This window comes from Myotis lucifugus, unplaced genomic scaffold, assembly GCF_000147115.1.
Source record: "Myotis lucifugus unplaced genomic scaffold, Myoluc2.0 scaffold_101, whole genome shotgun sequence".
In the NCBI taxonomy this organism is placed as follows: domain Eukaryota; kingdom Metazoa; phylum Chordata; class Mammalia; order Chiroptera; family Vespertilionidae; genus Myotis; species Myotis lucifugus.
This window is the reverse complement of record NW_005871149.1, coordinates 3,658,260-3,681,327: the sequence shown is the minus strand read 5'-3', so window position 1 is coordinate 3,681,327 and position 23,068 is coordinate 3,658,260. Positions and strand designations below refer to the sequence as shown.

Below are 23,068 nucleotides of genomic sequence, written 5' to 3'. Positions count from 1 at the left end.
CACAGGATAAAGGCTGGTCCTAGCAGCGACTGTTTTCAGTCATCTTCTCATTCCCGCCCCCGCCCGGCCCTCATGTTTGCAGCAGCATCTCCTTCCCCCAGCAGCAAGCGGGAATTGCCGTGTATCTTATCAGCTGCGCCTCAGACTCAGTTCTGCAGCATCTGGTGTTCCATCTGATCTTGTAAAAATTGCCATTTTCTTGGCCTCAGCTGACTCCCTGATTTCATGAGGACAGTCCTGCTCCTCTTCTCCTCTCTGGGCACATCATGTGGCTGAATGTGCCCGTCTTTGCTCCCTTCTGCCCCACTCTCCCCTCCCGCTTGGGCCAAGGCCTTCTCGATCTGTAGGGTGCTGCTTCTCTTGTCCACTGGCCTCTTGCCTCCCACCCCCAGCTTTATTGCGACGTCACTGACATGTAAGACTGTGTGAGTTGAAGGTGTGCAGCATGTTGATCTGATACCCTCACATTCTGCAAAACGATGAGCATCAGAGCATTGGCTAACACCTCCATCACATCACATAATTACCATTTCTTTTTTTTTTATGGTGAGAACATTTAAGATCTACACTCGTAGCAACTCTCAAGTATATGATCCGTTATTACGAACTGTAATCACCATGCTGTACACTACATCCCCAGAGCATAATGGCCTTATCACTGGAAGTTTGTAGCCTTTGGCCAACATAGGCTTGATCAAAGCCTTGATGTCCCAGAACACAGTGTCCATACCCCCATGTGGATTGTTATTATGTGACTGTTGCCCTGTCTCTCTCACCATCTCTGAGTCTCCAGGTCTGACATACAGATGTTACTAGTTTTCTGAATAAATGCAAAAGCAAAGACAGCACCCAAGAGACAAACTGGGGATTCCATTCATGCCTTTCTGTGCTCTGGGATTTACCAGCTGCTTTTCCTGTGATTCTACATTGGAATCCGAGCTTTCTCTGAAGACAACTGGTCCCCCCACCCCATGTCACACAAGTCATCATTAGGTATATCCCCTTTCACCCAGTCAACATGCATTCAAATGCATTTATTGAGCACAACCATGTGCCAGGTGCTGGGCTAGGTGCTTGGGATACATCAGTGACCAAGATAAAGACCCCCGCCCTGGTGGAGTTTTCACTATAGCCCAGAATCTCCCTGTCCTCAAAGTCAACTTTCCTAAAGATGTGCTAAGCTGCGTACAGGCTGAGCCGTTCTTGATCCATTTCTGCAGACGCAGCTCATGTACAAATGGGCCCAGCCGAAAATCTGTAACGAGGATCTCGAGGGGGCGGTGAAGCTGCCCGCCTCTGGCGTGAAGACCCGCTGCCCGCCATGCAACCCAGGCTTCTTCAAAACTGACAACAGCACCTGCGAGCCCTGCCCTTATGGCTCTTACTCCAACGGCTCTGGTAACGCCCCTTTACTGCCTGTTCCCTGCATCTCATCCATTTCCACAGCACCTTCCGAGGGAGGCAGTGAGGGCTGGGACACCCCCGAGGACTAAGTTCAGGAGACGAGCAGTCAGGATGGGCTGTCTGTAGGTCACAGTCACACTTGAGAATGAACTGCCTGCTCTTCTCATTCCAACTGCCACTGTGACTCAGGCCTGCAGGGGCGCCATCCCCCCCCCCACCCCCCCCCCGCCCCGAGGCTCCCAGCTGGTGGCAGGGATGCTAACCGGGAAGGTCTGGGAGCTGGGAGGGCCAGCTGGACACATATGGACCTGTGAGCCATGCTGCAGAGAGGAGTTGGGGGAATTTGTGTACCTATTCATGTGAATGCATGTACTGCTCATAATGTGACAAGTAACATGAACTGTATGGGTCAGGCCAGAAGATACGTCTACATTTGGAAAAGAAAAATTAGGTGGGCAAGGAGGATAGCTGGAACGTGGGAAGGAAGGGTCAGCGTGTGCAGCTTGAGCCTGTTAAATACATTGCCAGAATGTTTTTGGTCAACTTCATATCACTGTGCAGCAGTACTCAGCACTCCCTTGATTGGCTGCCCACGACGGTTGCCACTTGTCCGTGTGACAGCAGCCCCGGTCAGGGTGGCTGCAGCCTTCTCGCTGAATGCATGGATCTGTGGTCCCCCCAGATTGTAGCCACTGCCCAGCTGGCACTGAGCCTGTCATGGGATTCGAATACAAATGGTGGAACACACTGCCCACGAACATGGAAACGACCGTTCTCAGCGGGACCAACTTTGAGTACAAGGGCATGACAGGTAAGGGCCTCTCCCCTTGCCACGCACCCACGGGGGCTCTTCCTACGTCACATATTTTCATACTCATGATGTCTAGGGGGAAATGAGCTAACCAGGCCACGATTCCCTGGAAAGTTCCACTCCTCATGGGCATGTCTTCTGCCAAATCTCGTTTCAGAGACAAAAACTGAACTAGAAACAGCATGCACATGCCCCAAAGGTCTTGCTCTGAGAGCTTCAGAGTCTTTGACCAAAGTAGTGGGACAGGTGTGACATGGTTGTGTCCGGCAGTGGTTCCAGAGTGTCATCGGGACGCATGCGTGCCCTGCACCCAACACCACTGGGGCGTTAACTCTCTGCTCTCCTTCCAGGCTGGGAGGTGGCCGGGGATTACATTTACACGGCGGCTGGAGCCTCGGACAATGACTTCATGATCCTCACTCTGGTTGTGCCAGGATTTAGGTGAGGAATGCAAAACTAAGGGGAAGCCAGCGCCCCCTTGGCCACATCCATGTCCCACATACCTTGGAATGCAGTAGGGAGAGGGCTCTGCATGCTGAAGCAGCAGTTCAGACAGACAGACAGCACGGCAATGGTCTGACAGTGAGAACCTGACCCTGACCCAGGGTCTTACTCGCTGCCCATGCTAATTTACCTACCACTCTCCCGTCCCATCTAGCTCCTTCCACACTGGCCACATGCTACTTAAAGCCTTCCTCCTCACAGTATCAGATACAATTAAAAAAACCTTTTTAATAGGACCAGCAGTGCCCATAGATAGTTCATTTTTACTTGGGGCAAGAAGATTGGGAGGGATTGTTCTTATCATATTTATCCACTTATTCAAGAAGACCTAGGACAAAAAGCAATTTGTTTACCATTAAAAAAATACTACAGGCAGTGTGGTACTATGGAATGAGCACTAGACTGTAAGACAGGGCACTTGAATGTTGCCACCTACTGGCTTTGTGAACTTGGCAGTCATCGTGCCCCTATAGGCATTAGGCCCCTGGTCTGTAAAACCAGGGGATTGACAGTGTGAATTTGGACTAGCTCAGGCTGAGATGACTCTTCAGTCCACTTGTTAGTACAACTGTGAGCCTGGGCCTGCAGGTCCTCAGAATTCAAGCAAATGGCCACAGCCGGGAAAAGGCCCTGTGTGGATTTCCAAAGCCAAAGTGAACTCTTGTGCACTTGAAAGATGAGGGGGAACCAGTGACTGGGCTTCCTGACTGCCAGGCTGGCCTCTCCATTCCCTCCTCCAAGCTCCCTCCTTTCCATCCCTGGACGGTGCTCGGTCCACGGTGGTGGCTTGAAAGGTATTCGTTTCCCTTCCCTTAATTCACGTTACTCAGGGCTGAGCAGATATAGCCCATGTTTGAGATAAGAAAACTCTTTAGGCTTTTATGGGGGCACGTTTCGATTTGCAAATCTGATCACCATGGTAAAGGCTCCCGCACCTCACCCACTCCCTCCCCGCTTTGGCTTTGTAGCTGGCTCTCTTCCCCAAAGGAAGGAGCACCCTGAGAACTTCGCTGAAGAGATTACAAACTGAACTACCTGCTCATTGAACCCAGGCAAAGCTCTCACCATCCCCAAGAGAGAGCTGCTAAGTGAATGTAGACAATGTGCATCTCATGATAGCGGTGCTTCTACAACGTTAATGCCCATGTGCATCACCTGGGGATCAGGTCAATGTGCGGATTCTGACTCAGGGGGTCTAGTGAGCTCTAGGTGGCGCGATGCTGCTGGTCTGGGGACCGCACTCTGCTGGTGAGGCTGTCCAGCATTTCACACAGCACCTCCCCATCTGGTGTGACTTTTAAGATTTCATCACAGTGATGGGAGATGAAGAAGGAAGATATTATTACCTCCATTTTACAGATGAGAAAACTACAGTTTGGCTACATCAGGGTCACATAGCTAAGGGGCAGGATTGGACTTCGTACATGCTCTTTCCAATATACCAGGAGCTTAATCCCGCCCCTCGCCCCCCCCCCCCCGCCCCGCCCCAATCCCCGAGCCCTCCAACAGACCCTCTGCTGCTCTCTGGGCTCTGCAATAAGCACTGCCCGGCCTCTGAACTGACTTTTAACTTCTGGCCCACAGACCTCCACAGTCGGTGATGGCGGACACAGAGAACAAAGAGGTGGCCAGGATCACATTTGTCTTTGAGACCATCTGTTCTGTGAACTGTGAGCTCTACTTCATGGTGGTATGTTTTCCTTTCTTTGTTTGTGATGGGGTTCCCAGGAAGGGAGGGTTGGCCTCCTCGGCCCCATTGGTGCATCAACATAACTGATACCCCTGCTCATAGTGATTTCACAGGGGAGGGGCCCAGACTGCCCATCAGGGGCTTCCCCGTTTAACATGGATCTGGCCAACTGTGATGGCCCCTGGGACGGCAGATGGCCCCCGGGGGGCTCTTCCCCAGCAGCCACCCAGCCATCATGCCTTCTTCACTGTCTGTCTTGGGTTCAGGGTGTGAATTCTAGGGCCAACACTCCCGTGGAGACGTGGAAAGGCTCTAAAGGCAAGCAGTCCTTCACCTACATCGTTGAGAAGAACGCTACCGTGAGCTTCACCTGGGCCTTCCAGAGGACCACTTTCCACGAGATCGTAAGCACCTCCCCTTCTTCAGACCCCTGGCTCCCAGAGAGACCTCTGAACCCAGGAGGATCCTTAGCATTAGTTTGAGTGGGAGTGGGAGGGTCTGACCCCAAGGATTAGAAGGATCTTAAGGGGTCAAGCCGAGAACTGCCTATTCCAGGCCCCTGAGAAGCACCGAGCCTTGTCCAAATGACTCACCTTGTCCCCTCAGCAGCCCTGCCCTGAGGACAAGTGTGGTACCTCACCTGTACATCCTGTTCATCCCTGTTGTTGTTTGTTGTTTTTAATAATAATAACTCTGGTTTTATTTTTTTCACTCAATTTAATGCAAATTAATTGCAGGAAACTTAGAAGGTAAAAAGAAGAGAGAGAGAGAGAGAGAGAGAGAGAGAGAGAGAGAGAGAGAGAGAAAGAGAGAGGGGGGGGTATCACCTATAATCCTACTACCCAGAGAAAACCCAGTTAACAGCTAAGTACCTCCTATCCAGGAGATATTCTACAAATACATTTTTTTTCCTTTCACAGATAAAGGACCTGCCTTTTTTCTTTCTTTTTAAAAAATTGATTTTAGAGAGAGAGGAAGGGAGAGGGTGAGAGAGAGAAACATCCATGTGAGAGAGAAAACATCAATCAGTTGTTTCCCACACACGCCCCAACTGGGGACTAAACCTGGGTATATGCCCTGACTGGGAATCAAACCCGTGACCCTCTGTGCACGAGATGCTATTCCAATGAACTGAGCCACACTGGCCATGGGCAAGACCCACTTTTTTCATATAACAATCTCTACTGCATATTTCCCCCATGGCACTTAATATTTTTAGACATCATTTTTAAATGGTTCAGATTTGCTTTAAAAAATGACACAAAATGTACATAAAGGAAGAAGCTGCTTATCAGACTTTTCTCAAGTATTACAGATACAAAGATTAAGCAGTAATTTACTATTTCCGGAGAACTCAATTGCTGCTGGTGTCTCAATCCTCTGCCCTCTCCGCTTGTTTCCTTGTTTCCAGGGCAGAAAGTACACCAACGATATCGCCAAGATCTATTCCATCAATGTCACCAATGCCATGAATGGGGTGGCCTCCTACTGTCGGCCCTGCGCCCTGGAAGCCTCTGACATGGGCTCCTCCTGTACCTCCTGTCCTGCTGGCTACTACATTAACCGGGATTCAGGAACCTGCCACTCCTGCCCCCCTAACACCATCCTGAAAGCCCACCAGCCCTATGGAGTCCAGGCCTGCAAGCCCTGTGGCTCAGGGACCCAGAGCAACAAGGTGCCAGCAGCGTGACGTGCATCCTCACCTCAGAGGGTGCCAGGTCCTGGATGGGGTTCTGGAGGGGCTGATCCCCAAGTGTTCCCCATAGCATACTCCCAGGGTGGAGTCCTGGAGGACACCCATCCAGGCTGTGACCATGGATGGCACGTTCTTACCTGTAGAAGTTGGTTGTCAGGGGCTAGGCCTCAGTCGTGAACAAGCCTCATCTTCAAGAGATGGGTAAGGGAGATCTGTGACCGTCTGGTCCCAAGGGTTATTTGGCATCTGGGCAGTGGCCTGAAGGGAAGAAACAGTGGGACCTGTGGCTCAAATTCAGACCTACTTCACTCCAGCCTCTTATCATGGGAATCTGCCCCCTCTCCTTTGGGAAGGTAACCCACCTTTGCTGGGACATATGGTTAATTGGCATTGCTGTCTTCTATCCAAGTGGTTTCTTATAAAGCAGTGCTGTCTGAATCTAGGAAAGTACTCTGGCTAAAAGCTCTTAAATATTCATTAATGCTTTTAAGTGAATTTGTGTTTTACTGACCACAACCACATGGGCATACATCTGTAAGGCATTATGTATAGTCTGCAAAACGTTGTTCAGTTTAGCTGTGCAGTAAGTGCAACATTCTGCAGATCCTGGCAGCGTCTTTGGGGCTTTCTGGACTTTAGCCACACACTTGTTCTCCGAGGGCTCCCTCTGCTGTCAAGGGAGGGAATGACAGTTGTGTAAGGCAGCAGCTGAATGAGGACCCTAAAACGGAGTAAGGAAGGGGGTTTATGGGGAATAAAGCCTCCTCTGAAGTTCAGTTTCCTACAGAGACCCTGGGAAAGAGGAATTAGGGTTCAATTAGTTTAAAATGGGGGGAGGATCAAGGCTTGTAGTTTCTCTCCTGCCATCCTGGACTTCCTTCTTCGAGTTAGCACCTCGTTTGTTGTCTTCTGCTTGAAAGTAAGAACAGCCGTCTTGTGCCTTGAGAGTTCTATAATCTAAGCATAGGGACAAAGCTATGGAATCTGACCCAACTACTTACTAGAAAACAACAGGTTTAGGTTCGTACATCATACATGTGCTAATGATTGAATGGCAAGATGTACATAAGCCCCACCAGCCACTGCTTCACTTCTTCTAGTGCTCACCTGCACTCCCTGCTTCTTCTTCTACCCACGTGGGCTGCACCAGGCTGGGTCTCTGCTGTGGTCCCCTCAAAGGCCCTGCCGCAGCCGGCTGACAACCTCTTTCCCCTCAGATCCACACTGTGTGCTACAACGACTGCACCTTCTCAGTCAGCTCTGGGAGCCGGTCGTTAGACTACAACTTCTCGGCTCTGGCAAACCCCGTCTCTCTGGCTGGAGGGCCAAGTTTCACTTCCAAAGGGCTGAAATATTTCCATCACTTCACCTTCAGTCTCTGTGGAAACCAGGTAAGGTGTGCGAGAGCCGATGGTGTGAGAACTGAGAGGGGTTACCAGTGGACCGGAGGCCAGAGAAGGACACAGAAGAAAAGCTAGCAAACCTTCAGGCAGGAGATTGAGGAGATGAACGCCTTTCAAATGATTACTCCTCTCTTTGAGGCCTCCCTCCTTTAAAATTAAGTCATTTGGATTATAAAAATTTAGGAAAATAAAAGTGTTTTAAATAAGTTGTCCATTTACTCCTCCCTGACCTTCATTCCCTCACAAGTATATAAAAACTATGCAGGAGAAAGAGAGAGAGAGATAGAAACATCAATGATGAGAGAGAATCATTGATCGGCTGCCTCCTGCAGGCCCCACACTGGGGATCGAGCCCACAACCCAGGCATATGCCCTTGACCGGGATCAAACCCAGAACCCTTCCGTCTGCAGGCCAACGCTCTGTCCTGTGAGCCAAACCAGCTAGGGCTCTCTTAATGATTTTTTAAAAAACGGAATAGGTTCCACTTGGTCCTAAGATGGCCTATCTCAAGGCAGAGAAGGGGTTAGGGATGGGGTCTGTTTTAACCCCTGGGAGCTGCTGTCTGGGAAGTGCTTCAGAGACCAGCATGGTGGAATCACTGCACCAAGGGAGACACAGAGAAGGAATGTGACCCAGGCCAGATGTTCAAAAACCTTCATGGGGTCAGTCACATCTTTCAGTATCTGTCTAGAAAACGGACTATGATAAGGAAGGCCCTTAATTAATAGATTAGATCTCCCAATCAGTTGCCACCATTACAACCGTGCTCATATAGGGTCCCCACAGGACTCCAACGAAACAAAAAGACTGGGATCCCCTGGGCCAGAGTTCCAGAAACTAGGACACCTAGGCCTTATTTTTAGCTTTTTTTTTTAAGCTCCTTATAATTAGATCTGGGATGAATCATTCCACTGCAACATACCATTAGAAGACTAAAAATTTTAGACATTAAAAAAAATGTCCCCATTCCCTTTGAAAGCTCTGTGACCATTCTCTCCTTCCTATTTCTTCCTCCCCACCTCCCCGCCCAGGGTAAGAAAATGGCTGTGTGCACTGAGAATGTCACTGACCTCCGGATTCCTGAGGGGGAGTCAGGTTTCTCCAAATCCATCACGGCCTACGTCTGCCAGGCGCTCATCATTCCTCCAGAGGTGACAGGCTACAAGGCTGGAGTGTCCTCGCAGCCTGTCAGCCTCGCTGATCGGCTTGTCGGTGAGTAGCCCAGCTGCTCCAGCCTGTTTGAGTGTGTGCCTGTAAGAGAGAGTGAGGCTACCAGGCTCCGAGGTAAGGGCTCCCAAGGAGGGGCCCAACCTCTGACCTGTTTCCTATTCATCCTGGGGTGCCAAGTGCCCCAGGGGCTTCTGACAAACCTGCAGTTCACCCTTTCATGAGCCACTAGGGGATGTGATGAGATGAAGGAAGATTGGACGTTGATGGGTATTGAAATAATTGAAGTGGCTGCCGGTGAGAACTAATCAGGAGCTCTGATTTGGCAGAGGTGACAACATATATGACTGTGGATGGAATCACCTCTCCGGCTGAACTTTTCCACCCAGAATCCTTGGGAATACCGGACGTGATCTTCTTTTATAGGTGACGATGGGAGGCCAGACTAATGCAAGTGAAACTTAGGGCTCCTCCACACTTTCTGTTGCACGCCCCACCCCTTCTAGCCATTTAATACTTATCGAGCCAGACCATGCCCAAGGTCTAACAGGTCTGCCTAGCAATGATAGCTAAAGGCTGGGAGTCCCCTGATCCCAGCTTCTTGGGTATTCCTGGGCAGGTCTGTCTTAGAGACAAGGAGTAACACTGGATGGTCTGTAGACTTCTCTTCTCACCTAAGGACACTCAGTGCTATGCACACGCTGACCTTTCCTAGGCCAGCGCATTTCCCCTGGACCACATCTTCCTGACCCCTACTTGCTCCAAGTAAACCAAGGGCTGTGCACTCCCTGTGTGGCAGGCTACAGCCCAAGTCCTGACTTCCCCAGCAAGGGACCTGCTCCGTGTTGACTTCACTTAGTGGCTCTCCAGTGGCACAAATGAGTGACTCATTTCCCCCATGGGGGCTGGCTTTCACTGCAGGTCCAATGAGGTGACTCAGTCCTGCAGTTCTGGGAGGGCCACCACCATCCGAGTCAGATGCAGTCCACTGAAGCCTGCCCCGGGAAGTCTGTCCCTGCCCAGGTAAACGGGTAACAAAGTCGCCCTTCCTTGGAGTTGTTCCATCCTAAGAGGCAGAGATTACCAAAAAAGAGCAAACAAGAAAACAGTCGGGGAGCCATTATTGGGCTCTTGAGAACATGGTTGTGCTCCAAACCCTCCATCTTCAGATGTTGAGAAAGGAGCAGAGGGAAGAGTCAAAGCTGCCTTCACATTTCCAGACGGTTATGGGAGCAGTTGCATAGCAAAGTGGCAAACTGCTGGGGCCGAGAGCAGATGTGATTCATCTCCTCTGCTCGCAAGCCCTGTTGTCGTGGATACATTTCTCCTCTTCTGTAGGTTTCTTCTCCCTTATTTATAACATGGGGATAATAAGAAGTTCCCTCAGAGGGTCCTTGTGAGAATGAAATAAGACATTGAGACTGGAGGACTTCTCAGGGTGCCTGGCGTGTACTTGCTACAATTAGGATTAATAAGGGTTTAGGGCAGCGGTTCTCAACCTGTGGGTCGCGACCCCTTTGGCGGTCGAACGACCCTTTCACAGGGGTCACCTAAGACCATCCTGCATATCAGATATTTACATTACAATTCCTAACAGTAGCAACATTACAGTTATGAAGTAGCAACGAAAATAATTTCATGGTTGGGTCACAACATGAGGAACTGTATTTAAAGGGCCAGAAGGTTGAGAACCACTGGTTTAGGGAATCCTAGAAATCCCTCCATAACTAAAAGATCCAATTCTGAGTTTAAGAGCTGAGTGCAGTAAATCGAGAATTCCCAAACTAATTTGGTTACAGCACCCCTCATCTCCGCCCCGCCCCCCCCTTCTTTTTCAAGTCACACCAACTAACATCTCAAGGGGAACTAGTGCCTTGAGGGAGACGGTTTGGGAAACACTGCTCCTAAACAACTGACCAGGGAGATGGGGAACAAAACAAGACATTTAACTCAACCATGTAAGATCCCTGTTCTTGTTGTCAACATCACAGGAAAGGAACTAAATATCCATGACCTAAAGTCCATCCTTGACCCCCACCGCCAGGAAGCTGCATCAAAGTGGCTTTTGAAAAATGTCATACGTCCACCGGGAGAACAGGAGCCTGTGAGGGGTTGGTTGGGCAGCATGCTAGAGCTCAGACAGTGTACACTGGCTCTCATCTGATGTCAGCAGAAACGCACAGGGGGGGAGCCCAGTGGAGGTTGGGGAGGCATCTTGTCATCAGGGAAATTAGAGAGCAAAACCTGATTTAAGGCCTATTTGGAAGGATCCTAGTGAGGCTAACAGGTTGGTAAGGAGATGGATCAGGTGAGCTCTGCGATGATAGGACTCCAAACAGATTTTCTCCACTGATCCAGCGAGTGAGCTCAAGTCTCCTCTTTGCTTTCTAGCACGTGCTCTGATGGGACCTGTGATGGCTGTACCTTCCACTTCCTGTGGGAGAGCGCAGCCGCTTGTCCGCTCTGCTCGGCCGATGACTACCACGCTATCGTCAGCAGCTGCGTGGCTGGGATCCAGGTAGGTTTCTCTGCTTGGAGAGTTCCCAGGAGAGAAGGGAATGTGATATCTGAGTTGCTTGTTTCTCTCCCCAACAGAAGACTACCTATGTGTGGCGAGAACCAAAGCTATGCGTGGGCGGCGACTCTCTGCCTGAGCAGAGAATCACCATCTGCAAAACTATAGATTTCTGGCTGAAAGTGGGCATCTCTGCGGGCACCTGCACTGCCATCCTGCTCACCGTCTTGACCTGCTACTTTTGGAAAAAGAATCAAAAGTACATGATGATGGGTATTGGAGTTTGGGGATGGACAGGGTTGGGAGGAGATCATCTCAAGAGAGTAAATTCATGGAGCCTTTTTCTGGAGTCAGCCACAGACCCCGTGACCCTGGCTAGAGACATGCTGAGCCTCTGAGGGGTTGGTTGGGCAGCATGCTAGAGCTCAGACAGTGTACACTGGCTCTCATCTGATGTCAGCAGAAACGCACAGGGTGGGGACCCCAGTGGAGGAAGGGTATGCCTTGGTTGTCCTGACTCCTGAAGAGGGATGGTACCACATGGCAGTCTATAAATAGCTGTTAGAGTCTCCAAAGCAAAGCAAAGAGCATCCTTAATTTGTTGTTAATAATAATAAAAGTGACTTTACAATTCCAATATTTCTATTAAGCTTTTAGATCAAAGAAACAGCCAGTCTTAAGGAAAAAAGGTCGCTGACCTGGGAGCCAAGATTGCTTAGCCATATGCCCAGCCTAACACCGCTTTCTAGGCTTGAGTTTCCTTACCCATGGAATGGGAAGATCTGTTCACAGCCCATCTTCTCTCCTGTTTCTGTTTATTCCTCATTTTGGTGTCTTGTCTTTCCCTTTCCCGTTTCACAGACTAGAGTACAAGTACTCCAAGCTGGTGATGAACGCTTCCCTCAAGGACTACGACCTGCCAGCAGCCGACAGCTGCGCCATCATGGAAGGCGAGGACGTGGAGGATGACCTCCTCTATACCAGCAAGAAGACCCTCTTTGGGAAGATCAAATCATTTACCTCCAAGGTAGGGAGCCTGGCCAGTGCACCGAGGTCAGCCTGGAGGGCTGGAGAAGACACCAGTCCAAGGGCGCTGAATGGCCCCACGTTGTTCCGGGACCACTGCTTTGCTCCCCACCTGCCACACTCTTCTGTCCCCCAACCCTGAAAATCCTGGCTTCTGCCTTCTGTATTTTCATACCAATACTCTTTTCCCTGGGGCCCAAGGCTGCTCTTGACCAGGCTCCTTCTCTCCCAACTCCAGTTGATGAACTGTTTGGGCCTTTCAACTTCCAGGAGGAGTAGTGAACCATCCATGTTGTAAGAATCATTTCCCCCCTTTCTTTTCTTTTGGAAGGAGGGGAAGAGGTGATCTCTAGATCAACTTCGGCTAGAAGTCAGGCTCTCCTTTGGCCAGTGGTGGGTGCTGTTCCCCAGACGTTTGGCCCTGGCCCCCTGGGGGCTGAGTCATAGCTAAGTCTAAGCTGCTCAGCACTGAGCAATTCTGACCTGGGAGCGTGGTTTTGCGTGGGTGGGTGAGCGAGTTTGAAGCTCATTTAATACAAGTCAGACAGCACTGTCACTGGGCGTGAAGCCAGCAGTGAGCATCCAAGCAACTCCTCCAGGGCCACAGCCCTCTGCAACCCCACTCGGCCAGTACCCACACCTCACTGGTGCCCTGAACCAACTCATCCGAACAGGTGTGGGCAGGGAGGGTGGTAAGACAGTAGGAGAGGACAGGAGGGATGGGTGTTTAGACAGCCGAATCTCATATCCTTTGTGCTGACCTACCAGGATGGCTCCTTGGCCTTCTTAGGCCTTGATTTTTTCATTTATTTTTTATTGGTGGGAGAACAATTTACCCTGGGATGCTTGAGTCTTTCTGGAACTTCCACAAAGATGCAAAGCAAAGATTTTTCTTAAAATCTAGCTAACTGAAGGGAGCAAGAATAGAGGGTAGCTTATGTCTGTTTCCACAAAGCCACTGGAAGCAGGAGTTCCCTAAGGGTTCCTTCTGTCACCTATTTTCCATTTCTCTCCTTTGTTCCCCCAACTTGCCCCTGTGCAGCAGCCAGCTCCTGTCACCATCTCTCTTTCAGAGGACTCCTGATGGATTTGACTCGGTGCCACTGAAGACATCCTCAGGAGGCCCAGACATGGACCTGTGAGAGGCACTGCCCTGCCTCTCCTGCCTCCTCACCTTGGCACACCACCTTTCGAGCCTGTGGCGATTTGGTGCCAGCTTCCTGCAACACCCACTGCTGGAAATCTCTTCATTGTGGCCTTATCAGAAGTTTGAACTTTAGATCTTTTGTGTGTTTTTTACAGAGTATCCAAACTCTCCTTTATGCTTGCCTCAAACCTGCCAAATACACCCAACTTTGTATATTACTCCCTTGCTTGCATCTTGTTTCCCAAAATGGTCCAGCCATCAGAGCCATAGCTTCACCTGCTCATAACTCTTACAGCCCTAGAATGAAAAGAGTTCCCTTTTCTTAAGTATAGAACCTATTCCTCTGTCCTCTCATTTAAGGGCGGAAGCAGCTGGGAGTTTCCCTGATCATGTGCCCTCGCTCGTGATCTCTTTAGGAGAGAGGCTGGGTGAGAGGGTATTGGTGTCCCTGGTGCACCATCTTCATGGTGGCCTGGATTCATCTCTTCTGGGTAAATAGCTCACACTGAGGGTAATGGATAGGCTGAAGGCTTGATAAGCACAAAGAGAGGCAATAAGGAAGGTTTGGTTTTGTTCTTTTTTTAAAAAATATATTTTATTGATTTTTTTTACAGAGAGGAAGAGAGAGGGATAGAGAGTTAGAAACATCGATGAGAGAGGAACATCGATCAACTGCCTCTTGCACACCCCCCACGAGGGATGTGCCCGCAACCAAGGAATCGAACCTGGGACCTTTCAGTCCGCAGGCTGATACTCTATCCACTGAACCAAACCGGTTATGGCTGGTTTTGTTCTTTAAACTAGGTACTTCCTTCTCTTTTCGTAAGTAAGACAGAAATATTCTCACTGGAGCCAAAGGAAACAGTTCACTGAGAAAATGCCCAAGGCCCTGGTGGATCTACTCCCCTCACTTTTTTTTTTTTAATCTCCCACTATCTCCCTATGACACTAAAGAAAACCAGGTAAGCCCCAAACCCCGATGTCCTATTTCTTTTTACCCGCAGAGATGACAAACCCTGTCAGTGAGGACAATTCTCCATCCCTGAGTGCCCCGTTCCTCGAGGCCTGGGCCATATCATGCTACAGGGGTATCATATTTTGAAAGAACATAAGGCCATGGTTTTAACAGGGCCATACTGGGGGATCCAGCCCACAATAGGATGGACCTGAGGTGGTGACACTGGCTTCTAAGTGTAATTCTTCTACTCAGCCAGAGTAAGTAACTTCTAGGCTGGCCAGAAAAGGAACTGACTCCCAGGCCCCAAACTCAGCAGCAGAACCAGATCAGTGTCTAAGGAGGAAAAACAAAGGGAGGTGAACTAGGAGTTCACCCAACTGGGACACTTCACACTTTCAAGCCCCTGTCCTGCCTTTTTCCTGTTCTCATCTTCTTTGTGTGCCAACCCACTAAAAAGACTTCTGGCCCCGATTCCTGGCAGCATCCCTTCTGAAAGGTGAGTAAAGCGAGTGTCCTCGGTGGCCCTTTTCTCCACTCTGACACCACCTATAATGGATGAACTTTAACTAGGATGGTAAATCCAGAGCAAGGGCTTAAGTTTCCTTTTCCTTTCTACCACTGACAATTCTCCCTCCATCACTGTCAGGCTAGAATGACCATCCCTTGGTCAAGAGCCCAGATGCCCATGGCCTGTGCCTGTCTCCCTTCTTGAGTGGTCATTGGTGACCAGATGGTAGGAACAGGATGCAGGTGGCATTTCTAAGTGGTCTGTCTGCCACAAAATGGTTTTCTGGTCTTCCTTAGCCATTGCTGTCCCAGAAATAGTCTTATAAAAGGGTCCGCGAGAGCTGGAGCCCTGCGTGACTCTGGCAAACAACAGCATCACTGAAGGAAGGCAGCCCCTTTGACTCAACACACCCAGAAGCTTTTCTTCGGGTATCCAAATTCTCCCCCTCCTGTGGGAGTCCGGCTCGCAGACACTGCGGCCTGGTTGGAATTTCTCCAAAAGGATGCAGACAGCCAGCTTCTGAGCTCCAGCCCCAGGTTTTCTGCAGCCTCAGCAACACCCTGGACATCCGCTTGCCCATTGAGTAACGTGCTTTTGTGACAGAGGCCACAGGATATGCTTAGAGTATTCTAGAAGCTATAGGACAAAGTACATACCCCATTGACTTCTTTATTCTGACATCTTGAAACTGAGTGTCCCCAGAGCAACCTCAAACCCCACTAATGTAGTCATAGTACTTTAAGGATCTCCTTTACACCATCCCTCAGTGTACTGACTCCTGTGGATCTCCCCTGTGTCCTGCCAGGAACGCCTGAGTTATGCTATGGGGTCTACCTATAGCTCCCCTGGCAACTTAGACACATGGTAGATACTTTTTAATAGCTCTTTGGAGCTGTAATTCAAATATCACACAATTCTCTCAATTAAAATGCACAATTCAATGGATGTTAGTGTACTCACAGAATTGTGTGTGCATCACCACAATCAACTTTAGAATAGACACATGTTAGACGGTATATGGGAAAAGCCTTATGCCTTTAAGCTAAGGCTATAGTGGTTTGTATAAGCTATTGTGGGGAGGGAGTGTGGGCTCAGCAGATAAAATATTTAAATCCTATTTGGTAGCCTAAAGTCCTAGAACACACAAGTAACTCTCATCACATAGATGTGACCTGTATTTGGTTGGGAATACAAATGAGGATTGTGGCATAGTCAAAGACCAGGGGATTTCTTATGCCAACAAAACCTTTATTTATTTATTTTTTGTCTGACTCTACATTAAAGATATGACTGACTATATTTATACAACAGAAACTTTGTAACGAGTTTTTCAGCTTTGTGAAACCAAATGTTTTTGCGTCATCAAGACTGGATGGGTTTCCTTTTTTACTCTGTATTCCAAGAGTTTGTAGTTTATTAGGGGATGGATATTGCATGTCACATTTTTGTGTGAAATAAAAACATACCTTTCAAGTTGTTTTTCTTGAACGTGGGCTGGATGGCTTGACGGGCGAGTGGGAACTGGTAAATGTCCTTGAATCTTAAACTGCAGAAGAGAAGGGTTCTGGATCCTTCAGAGAAAAGAGCATCCTCTAAAGCAACACGCCCTGGGCTGGCAGCCGCTTACACCTGTTGAGGAGTCAGCCATCAACCAAAGCCTCAGTTTCCACCATATAAATGCATTTAATGATGCTTCACCTCCCAAGATTGAGTGAAGTCCAAACGAGAGGTCACATCAAACAGTTGGCCTGTCAGTTCCCTTCCCTTCCAGCTGAGCTTTCTCTCGGGTGGCACTGAGGCCAGCCACATAACGAAGTGTCCACAAATACAAGTTCAATGAGCTTGTTTGGGCCTGAGGTGGATTATTATGGACTAGATAAAATCCTAGAGGGAGTCAGGAACCATTTCCCAGGGGAGCTGGGTTTTCCTGTGTCTGTTTCTCCTGCATTCTCGCTGAGGGCACTTAATCTCCTCACAAGGACTTCTTCAGCTGGTTGGTTGTGAGCCACATCTGTTTTGACTGAGTGGTACCTGGGTTGTACTGGTGGTTAAAGACTTTAAATATAACCCCTGCTTCTAGGGTAAAGTTGTAAGCCAGGGTGATATTTACCTTCCTCTTAAAAAGGAAAGTAGAAAAGGCATCTGTGTGTTAAGCCTGAACTAAGTGCCCACCTAGTTCTCAGCACAGCCCTTAACGGCGGGTACTATTCCCATTCTAACAGATGAACTGCACCTCCAATGGGGTTAGTCATGTGGCATAGAAGGTCCCCAGCAGCTGACGCTTACACTCTAACCACACTGAACTTTAGACTGTCCCTCAGTCATAAGCTGTTTCACACCTCCCTGCCTGGCCTATGTCTTTGCTCCTCCCCTTCCTTTTCACCTGATAGACCTCACCCCGTCCTCAAAGTCACCCCGCTGTGAAACCTTTTCTGGCTCACCCACTGGGGATACAATAGGGAAGAAATAATGATATGGGCAAAGTGCAGTTAATTTTTATTAATTCAACCATATAGTATGCAGTGTCCCAATGCATCAAACAAGAAGCAGACATGACCCAACTTGAAACTGTGTGTGTGTGTGTGTGTGTGTGTGTGTGTGTGTGTGTGGTGGTTGTGTGTGTGTGTGGGGGGGGAGATGTGTGAATGATTTTAAGGGCTTCCCAATCACTGACAAAAGAAGTGAAACACATTGTCAGATGACCAGGCAAGAAGATACTGATGACTTGGTCTAAAACTTAAAGAGATTTAATTGACTGAAAACCACAGAGCAACAATGGCTATTGCAGCGATATAGAAATTGATGGCAGCCTTGGCTGGGTTGCAGCATCATCCTGATATGCCAAGGTTACGGGTTCGATCCCCAATGAATGCATAAATAAGTGGAACAACAAATCAATGTCTCTCTCTCTCCCTTTCTTTCAAATCAATAAATTTTTAAAAAACGATGGAGGGTTGCATATACAAAACTTGATGTATAACTGAAGAGCTATTCAAGGAGAGTCTGGACTATAAATAATTTCATTTTATCGCTAAAGGTAACAATCCCACATAAAGTGCAATTTTCTGAACAATACCATGTGGTAGGTAGGATAATCGACAGCTCATTCCAATTCTAACAGAGGAAGAGGCGGGATCAAAGTCGCCAAGGGTCCTGGGCAGCTTTCCCTGAACCGTGCTATTTTTAAATGGTTCCTCCTTGGTTATCCAAGGACAGCCAACATCACCCTCTTTTGTTGATGTGACTCTGAGAGAAGGGAGTGGGCACCGAGAACTGGAGGTTCGGTTGTCAGTTTTGCCTAAAACAATAGGATAAATGTCACTGTACTGTGAGAACCTAGAAGGGAGCCGAAATCAATCATGGGGTGAAGAGAGCATCAGAGAAGACTTCCTGCAGGAAGAAGAGAATAGCCAGTTTGAAGGAAAAGGAGAGAGAAACAGAGTTCCAGGCAGAAGGAGCTTGTATGAAGGCTCAGAGGCAAGGAAGGGGAGCCACCAGTAACTCAGGGGGGATTCCAAGAGATAGGGAACATGTTAGGGGGCAGGTCATGAAGGGCTTTGCAAGCCATGTTTGAACATCCTCCTGAGAGTAACAGGTAGTCACTGAAGGCTTCTAGCAGAGGAGTGCGAAGTTAGGGCTTGCTTGTCAAATACTAAGAAATCCTATTTCAAAAAAAAAATAAAAAAGAGGAACAAAAAGAGCAAAGTGTGTGTTAAAGTGAGGCCAGAGAGAGCCCTTCCACATTACCCAGTTCTGAAGGAGAAGTTGGGGGGGGGGGGGGGGGTGCCAACATTGAGGATGGCATCTATGGCTGGGCTCCCCACCCTTTTACTTGCTCCCTCCCTGCAGGTACTCATTCCCCCTGGGCTGCCCACTGTTAGGTTTGATCAAATAATTGAATCCATACCCCTCCCCTGGGAACTGACCTTTAGTCCACTTCACAGCGGACATCCCCTTTGGACATTCCCTTCCGCTTAGACCACATTCCACTTGCTGAGACCATTCTCTCTCCCCTCTGGGCTTTCCCAGAATCCGGAGCCGCCCAGAGAATTCTCCGCCCAGAAAAAGTCCCCCTAGCGTCCTTTAAAACCTCTGACTCCCCATCCCTGGGTGCTGGTGCCAATTTGGGGCTCAGCCTATCTGGTTTTCCAGATCACCTAATACATTCATAATTCTTTACCCCTTTCGGCCTCGTGCATTCTTCCCTCGGCGACCCTAACACCCACTAGTTGCCCAGGGCTTCCACGGTAGTCGCTCACCTAGGATTCTGTTCCCTAAACCTGCAACAAGCTTCTACCCTCAGCCCACTCCCTGCAAGTCTCTCACCCAATGGGAATGTAATAAGCATCTTCCAGATGTCAGATTCTGTGCTACGTCCTGTGGAGATAAAGATACAAATATCCAATGGTATCTGCCTTATATATATATATATAAAAAAAAAGCCAAATTTTTCTTAAAAAGTTCCTCAAGACCCTGTTTTCTGCTAAAGAATGTTAACAAAAGTATAAGCCCAAAATGAGACTCACAGGCATTTACCAGTGTTCGGGTTTTAGCTCCATTACTTAGCTTCCGTGGGCCTGTTTCCTCCTAAAAAAAGGGGCTGATCTAGCTGTTTCCCAGTTGGGGATCCTTGAACCCCTGAGCCCTCAGATACAGCACCCAAGTGTTCTTCTCAGTAAGAGAGGCTAACAGAAACCACACATCCAAAGGTGGTACAGCTCCACACCATCTCTCCATGACTAAAGTATCGTGTGTGTGTGTGTGTGTGTGTGTGTGTAACACTGGTTATTTCCTGATAACCAGAAATTCTAGTTGGCAGCCATATGTCTTGATAAGAAGGGGAAATGAATTATTGTTTTCTAAATCCTGTTTGTTAAACAAAGGTATTTCAAAACATGAGGAACAAGGCGATGGAAAGATTAGGAATGAGCCGGAACCGGTTTGGCTCGGTGGATAGAGCGTCGGCCTGCGGACTGAAAGGTCCCAGGTTCGATTCCGGTCAAGGGCATGTGCCTGGGTTGCGGGCACATCCCCAGTAGGAGATGTGCAGGAGGCAGCTGATCGATGTTTCTCTCTCATCGATGTTTCTAACTCTCTATCCCTCTCCCTTCCTCTCTGTAAAAAATCAATAAAAAATATATTAAAAAAAAAAGATTAGGAATGAATAGGTTAGCAGATAGCTAAGATTTCCCTCCAGCTCTAAAAATCCTGGGATTCTAACCTGATAAATGAAGTATGCCAGTATATTCATTTTTATATTTATCAGGTAACATGAGCATTTTAAAGGAAGATGTTTGTAATCTCATGATAAGACTAACAGTGAGGCTGGCTGGTGTGCCTCAGTGGTTGAGCACTGACCTATGAACCAAAAGGTCATGGTTCGATTCCCAATCAGGCACATGCCCAGGTTGTGGGCTTCATCCCCAGTGTGGGGTGTGTAGGAGGCAGCCGATCAATGATTCTCTCTCATCATTGATGTTTCTATCCCTCTCTCCCTCTCTTTCTGAAATCAATCCTATATAATAAAAGGCTAATATGCAAATAGACCAAACAGCGGAACAACCGGTTGCTATGATGCACACTGACCACTAGGGGGCAGATGCTCAAAGCAGGAGCTGCCCCCAGGTGGTCAGTGCACTCCCACAGGGGTAATGCCACTCAGCCAGAAGCCCCAGTGGTGGCAGGAGCCTCTCCAGCCTCTGCGGCAGCGCTAAGGACATCCCCTGAAGGGTCCTGGACTGTGAAAGGGCGCAGGTCAGGCTGAGGGACCGCCCCTCCAGTGCACGAATGTCATGCACCAGAGCCTCTAGTAAAAATATATACATATATATATATATATATATATATATATATGTATATATATATATTTTTAAAGACTGATAGATCCTCCCTTCCCCCCAACTGGTGGGCAGAGTATGATGTAACTTGCAGCCCGGAAATACCTGAGTGACTAACCATACCTGCAGCCCAGAAATACCTGAGTGACTAACCATGTACCTTATATGGACTATACATTGAACCACCAATCAACACCTGCCAAATACCCTAAGCCCTTGTTCCTCTATGGACCATACATTAAGCCACCAATCAGCGTGCTGAGTACACAAAGCCCCCATTCCTTCCCATTCCACCCCCCAAAAGGAGTGCCCACCTCTGCACGGCTTGCTGCTCTCTCCTTGCGAGACTGCCCAGCAGGTCTTTTTCCCCTAATAATCCTGGTTTTCGGCTCCCGATTGGTCTCCAAAGACTAATGGTGAAAATTCCTAAGGAAATTTGGAGAGGCCAGACATTAGGGTCATCCTTTCAATTATATATTAATGTCCTCCTTAAAGCATCGGCACAGCGGCCCTCCTCCCCTGGGCCTGGGCCCCAGTGCAGCCTGGGGGGGGGGGGGGGGGCGGACACGCAGCATTGCTTGGAAACTTGGCAAACAATACACTTTGGCAGCACCTGGGCTTCGCTGATGCAGCAGCAGCCACTCTTCTTAGCAGACCCCGCCCTCAGTTCAGAGAACTCCAAGCTCAGAGGACAGTCTTCTTCTTACGTGCTTTCTTCAGAGACTGCAGCTCCCCACGCTCCCTTTCCACTGGTTTTAAACCTAACATCCTAGGCAAACTGACCCGAGGGGGGCAAACCCAGAAACCCCCTTTCCTCCGCCTCCTTCGGACCGCTAGTGTCTGCTCCCCCACTGCCACGAGCCCCGCCTTCCACCTCAGGATTAGCTGGGCAAGGCCCTGGGGAGCACGTTGGGGAGCGAGGACAGCGGTGGGGCAGCCTCATTGCAGCCCGTGCAGGTGGGTAAGACCAAGGTCTCCGAGCAGCTAGCTTTGGGGCACGGGGGCGGGGGTGGGGGATGGGGGGGCTCTCAAGCTTCTGTAAGGTGGGAGGATGGGGAAAACAGAACCCTACTCCCAAATCCCCCATCTCTCTCCTTACCAGGGAGATTCTTTTTTTTTTTTTAATATATTTTATTGATTTTTTACAGAGAGGAAGGGAGAGGGATAGAGAGTTAGAAACATCGATGAGAGAGAAACATCGGATCAGTTGTCTCCTGCACACTCCCTACTGGGGATGTTCCCACAACCAAGGTACATGCCCTTGACCGGAATCGAACCTGGGACCCTTGAGTCCGTAGGCCGATGCTCTATCCACTGAACCAAACCGGTTAGGGCCCAGGGAGATTCTTTGATAACGTCGGCTCCACCGGCAACCAGAACTTTTACGGTCAAGGCCCGAATGTTACAAAATGAAGTATGAGGGAACCTTTGCTCAAGTCCTCAAAGACTCTCAGGCATGAGCTCAGCACCTGCACCGCCTTCACTGGTACCCGTGTCCCGCTGGGAAACGTCTCTCCGTGTCTCTCTGCAAAGATGCCCAGTGCACTTCCCTGACCCTACGACCTTTTTTGTTTGTTTTTGTTTGTGTGTGTGTGTGTGTTTGTGTGTGTGTGTGTTCCTTTCTTCTTTTACATGTGTTTTCTTTTTTCCGACCCGATGCTCTTAAGGGCTGGTAAAGGGACAATCTGGTTACCCAGTAATTAGATTAAGAAATGCATCCCAGCCCTGGCCGGTGGGGCGCCCTGGGTAGAGTGTCGGTTCTCGCACCAAAGGGTCTCAGGTTGGATTCCCCGTGGAGGGCACGTACCTGGGGTGCAGGTTCCCAGCCCCAGTGTGTGTGTGTGTGTGTGTGTGTGTGTGTGTGTGTGTTGGGGGGGGGGGGGGTTGTGTGCGCCAGGCAACCAGCCAACGTGTCTCTCTCACATAGATGCTTCTCTCTCTCTCTCTCTCTCTCTCTCTCCCCTCCCTCCCTTCCACTCTCTCTAAAAATCAATGAAAAAAACATCCTCGGGTGAGGATTAACACAATTAATTAAAGGAGAGAAAGAAGTGTATCCTAGTGCCAAGGGCTCTAAGGCAGGAGAGCAGGAACCTTGAGCTGAGGAAACCCCGGGACTAAAAACTGGAGAAGAGAACAGAGCTGGCGAGAGGGTCCGGTGAGGACCGCAGCCCGGGGGCCGGAAACGGGCATCCATTGGAGGCGCCCTCTTCCAAGCTCTCCCGCCGGCAGGCGCCTGTCCAGCCTGAGGTAGGCCCTGCACACGCGGAGGAAACTGAGGCACTCACCTTCCCGGGGCAGGGAGAGCCCCTACAGAGAGGGGCAGAGCTGGGGAGAAAGCACTAGAGGGGGACCGAGCCCGAGAAGCCCATGCGTCTCCTCCGCGGCCCGCCTTCCTCTCCGA

General features: G+C 49.3%; 1 protein-coding gene across 1 annotated transcript in view; it reads left to right on the top strand.

Moving 5' to 3' along the window:
- Positions 1–13,582, top strand: part of KIAA1324 (KIAA1324 ortholog) — a 42,788-nt gene extending 29,206 nt beyond the window's left edge. Inside the window, exons 7-20 of the mRNA XM_023757095.1 lie at positions 1,221–1,398; positions 2,087–2,215; positions 2,566–2,656; positions 4,304–4,409; positions 4,676–4,813; positions 5,821–6,084; positions 7,323–7,496; positions 8,541–8,721; positions 9,006–9,102; positions 9,598–9,699; positions 11,068–11,194; positions 11,272–11,450; positions 12,053–12,218; positions 13,291–13,582. Of these exons, the coding sequence (XP_023612863.1) occupies positions 1,221–1,398; positions 2,087–2,215; positions 2,566–2,656; positions 4,304–4,409; positions 4,676–4,813; positions 5,821–6,084; positions 7,323–7,496; positions 8,541–8,721; positions 9,006–9,102; positions 9,598–9,699; positions 11,068–11,194; positions 11,272–11,450; positions 12,053–12,218; positions 13,291–13,359 (2,001 nt within the window). The 3' untranslated portion in view covers positions 13,360–13,582. The remainder of the gene's footprint in view (positions 1–1,220; positions 1,399–2,086; positions 2,216–2,565; positions 2,657–4,303; positions 4,410–4,675; positions 4,814–5,820; positions 6,085–7,322; positions 7,497–8,540; positions 8,722–9,005; positions 9,103–9,597; positions 9,700–11,067; positions 11,195–11,271; positions 11,451–12,052; positions 12,219–13,290) is intronic.
- The last annotated feature ends 9,486 nt before the right edge of the window (positions 13,583–23,068 follow it).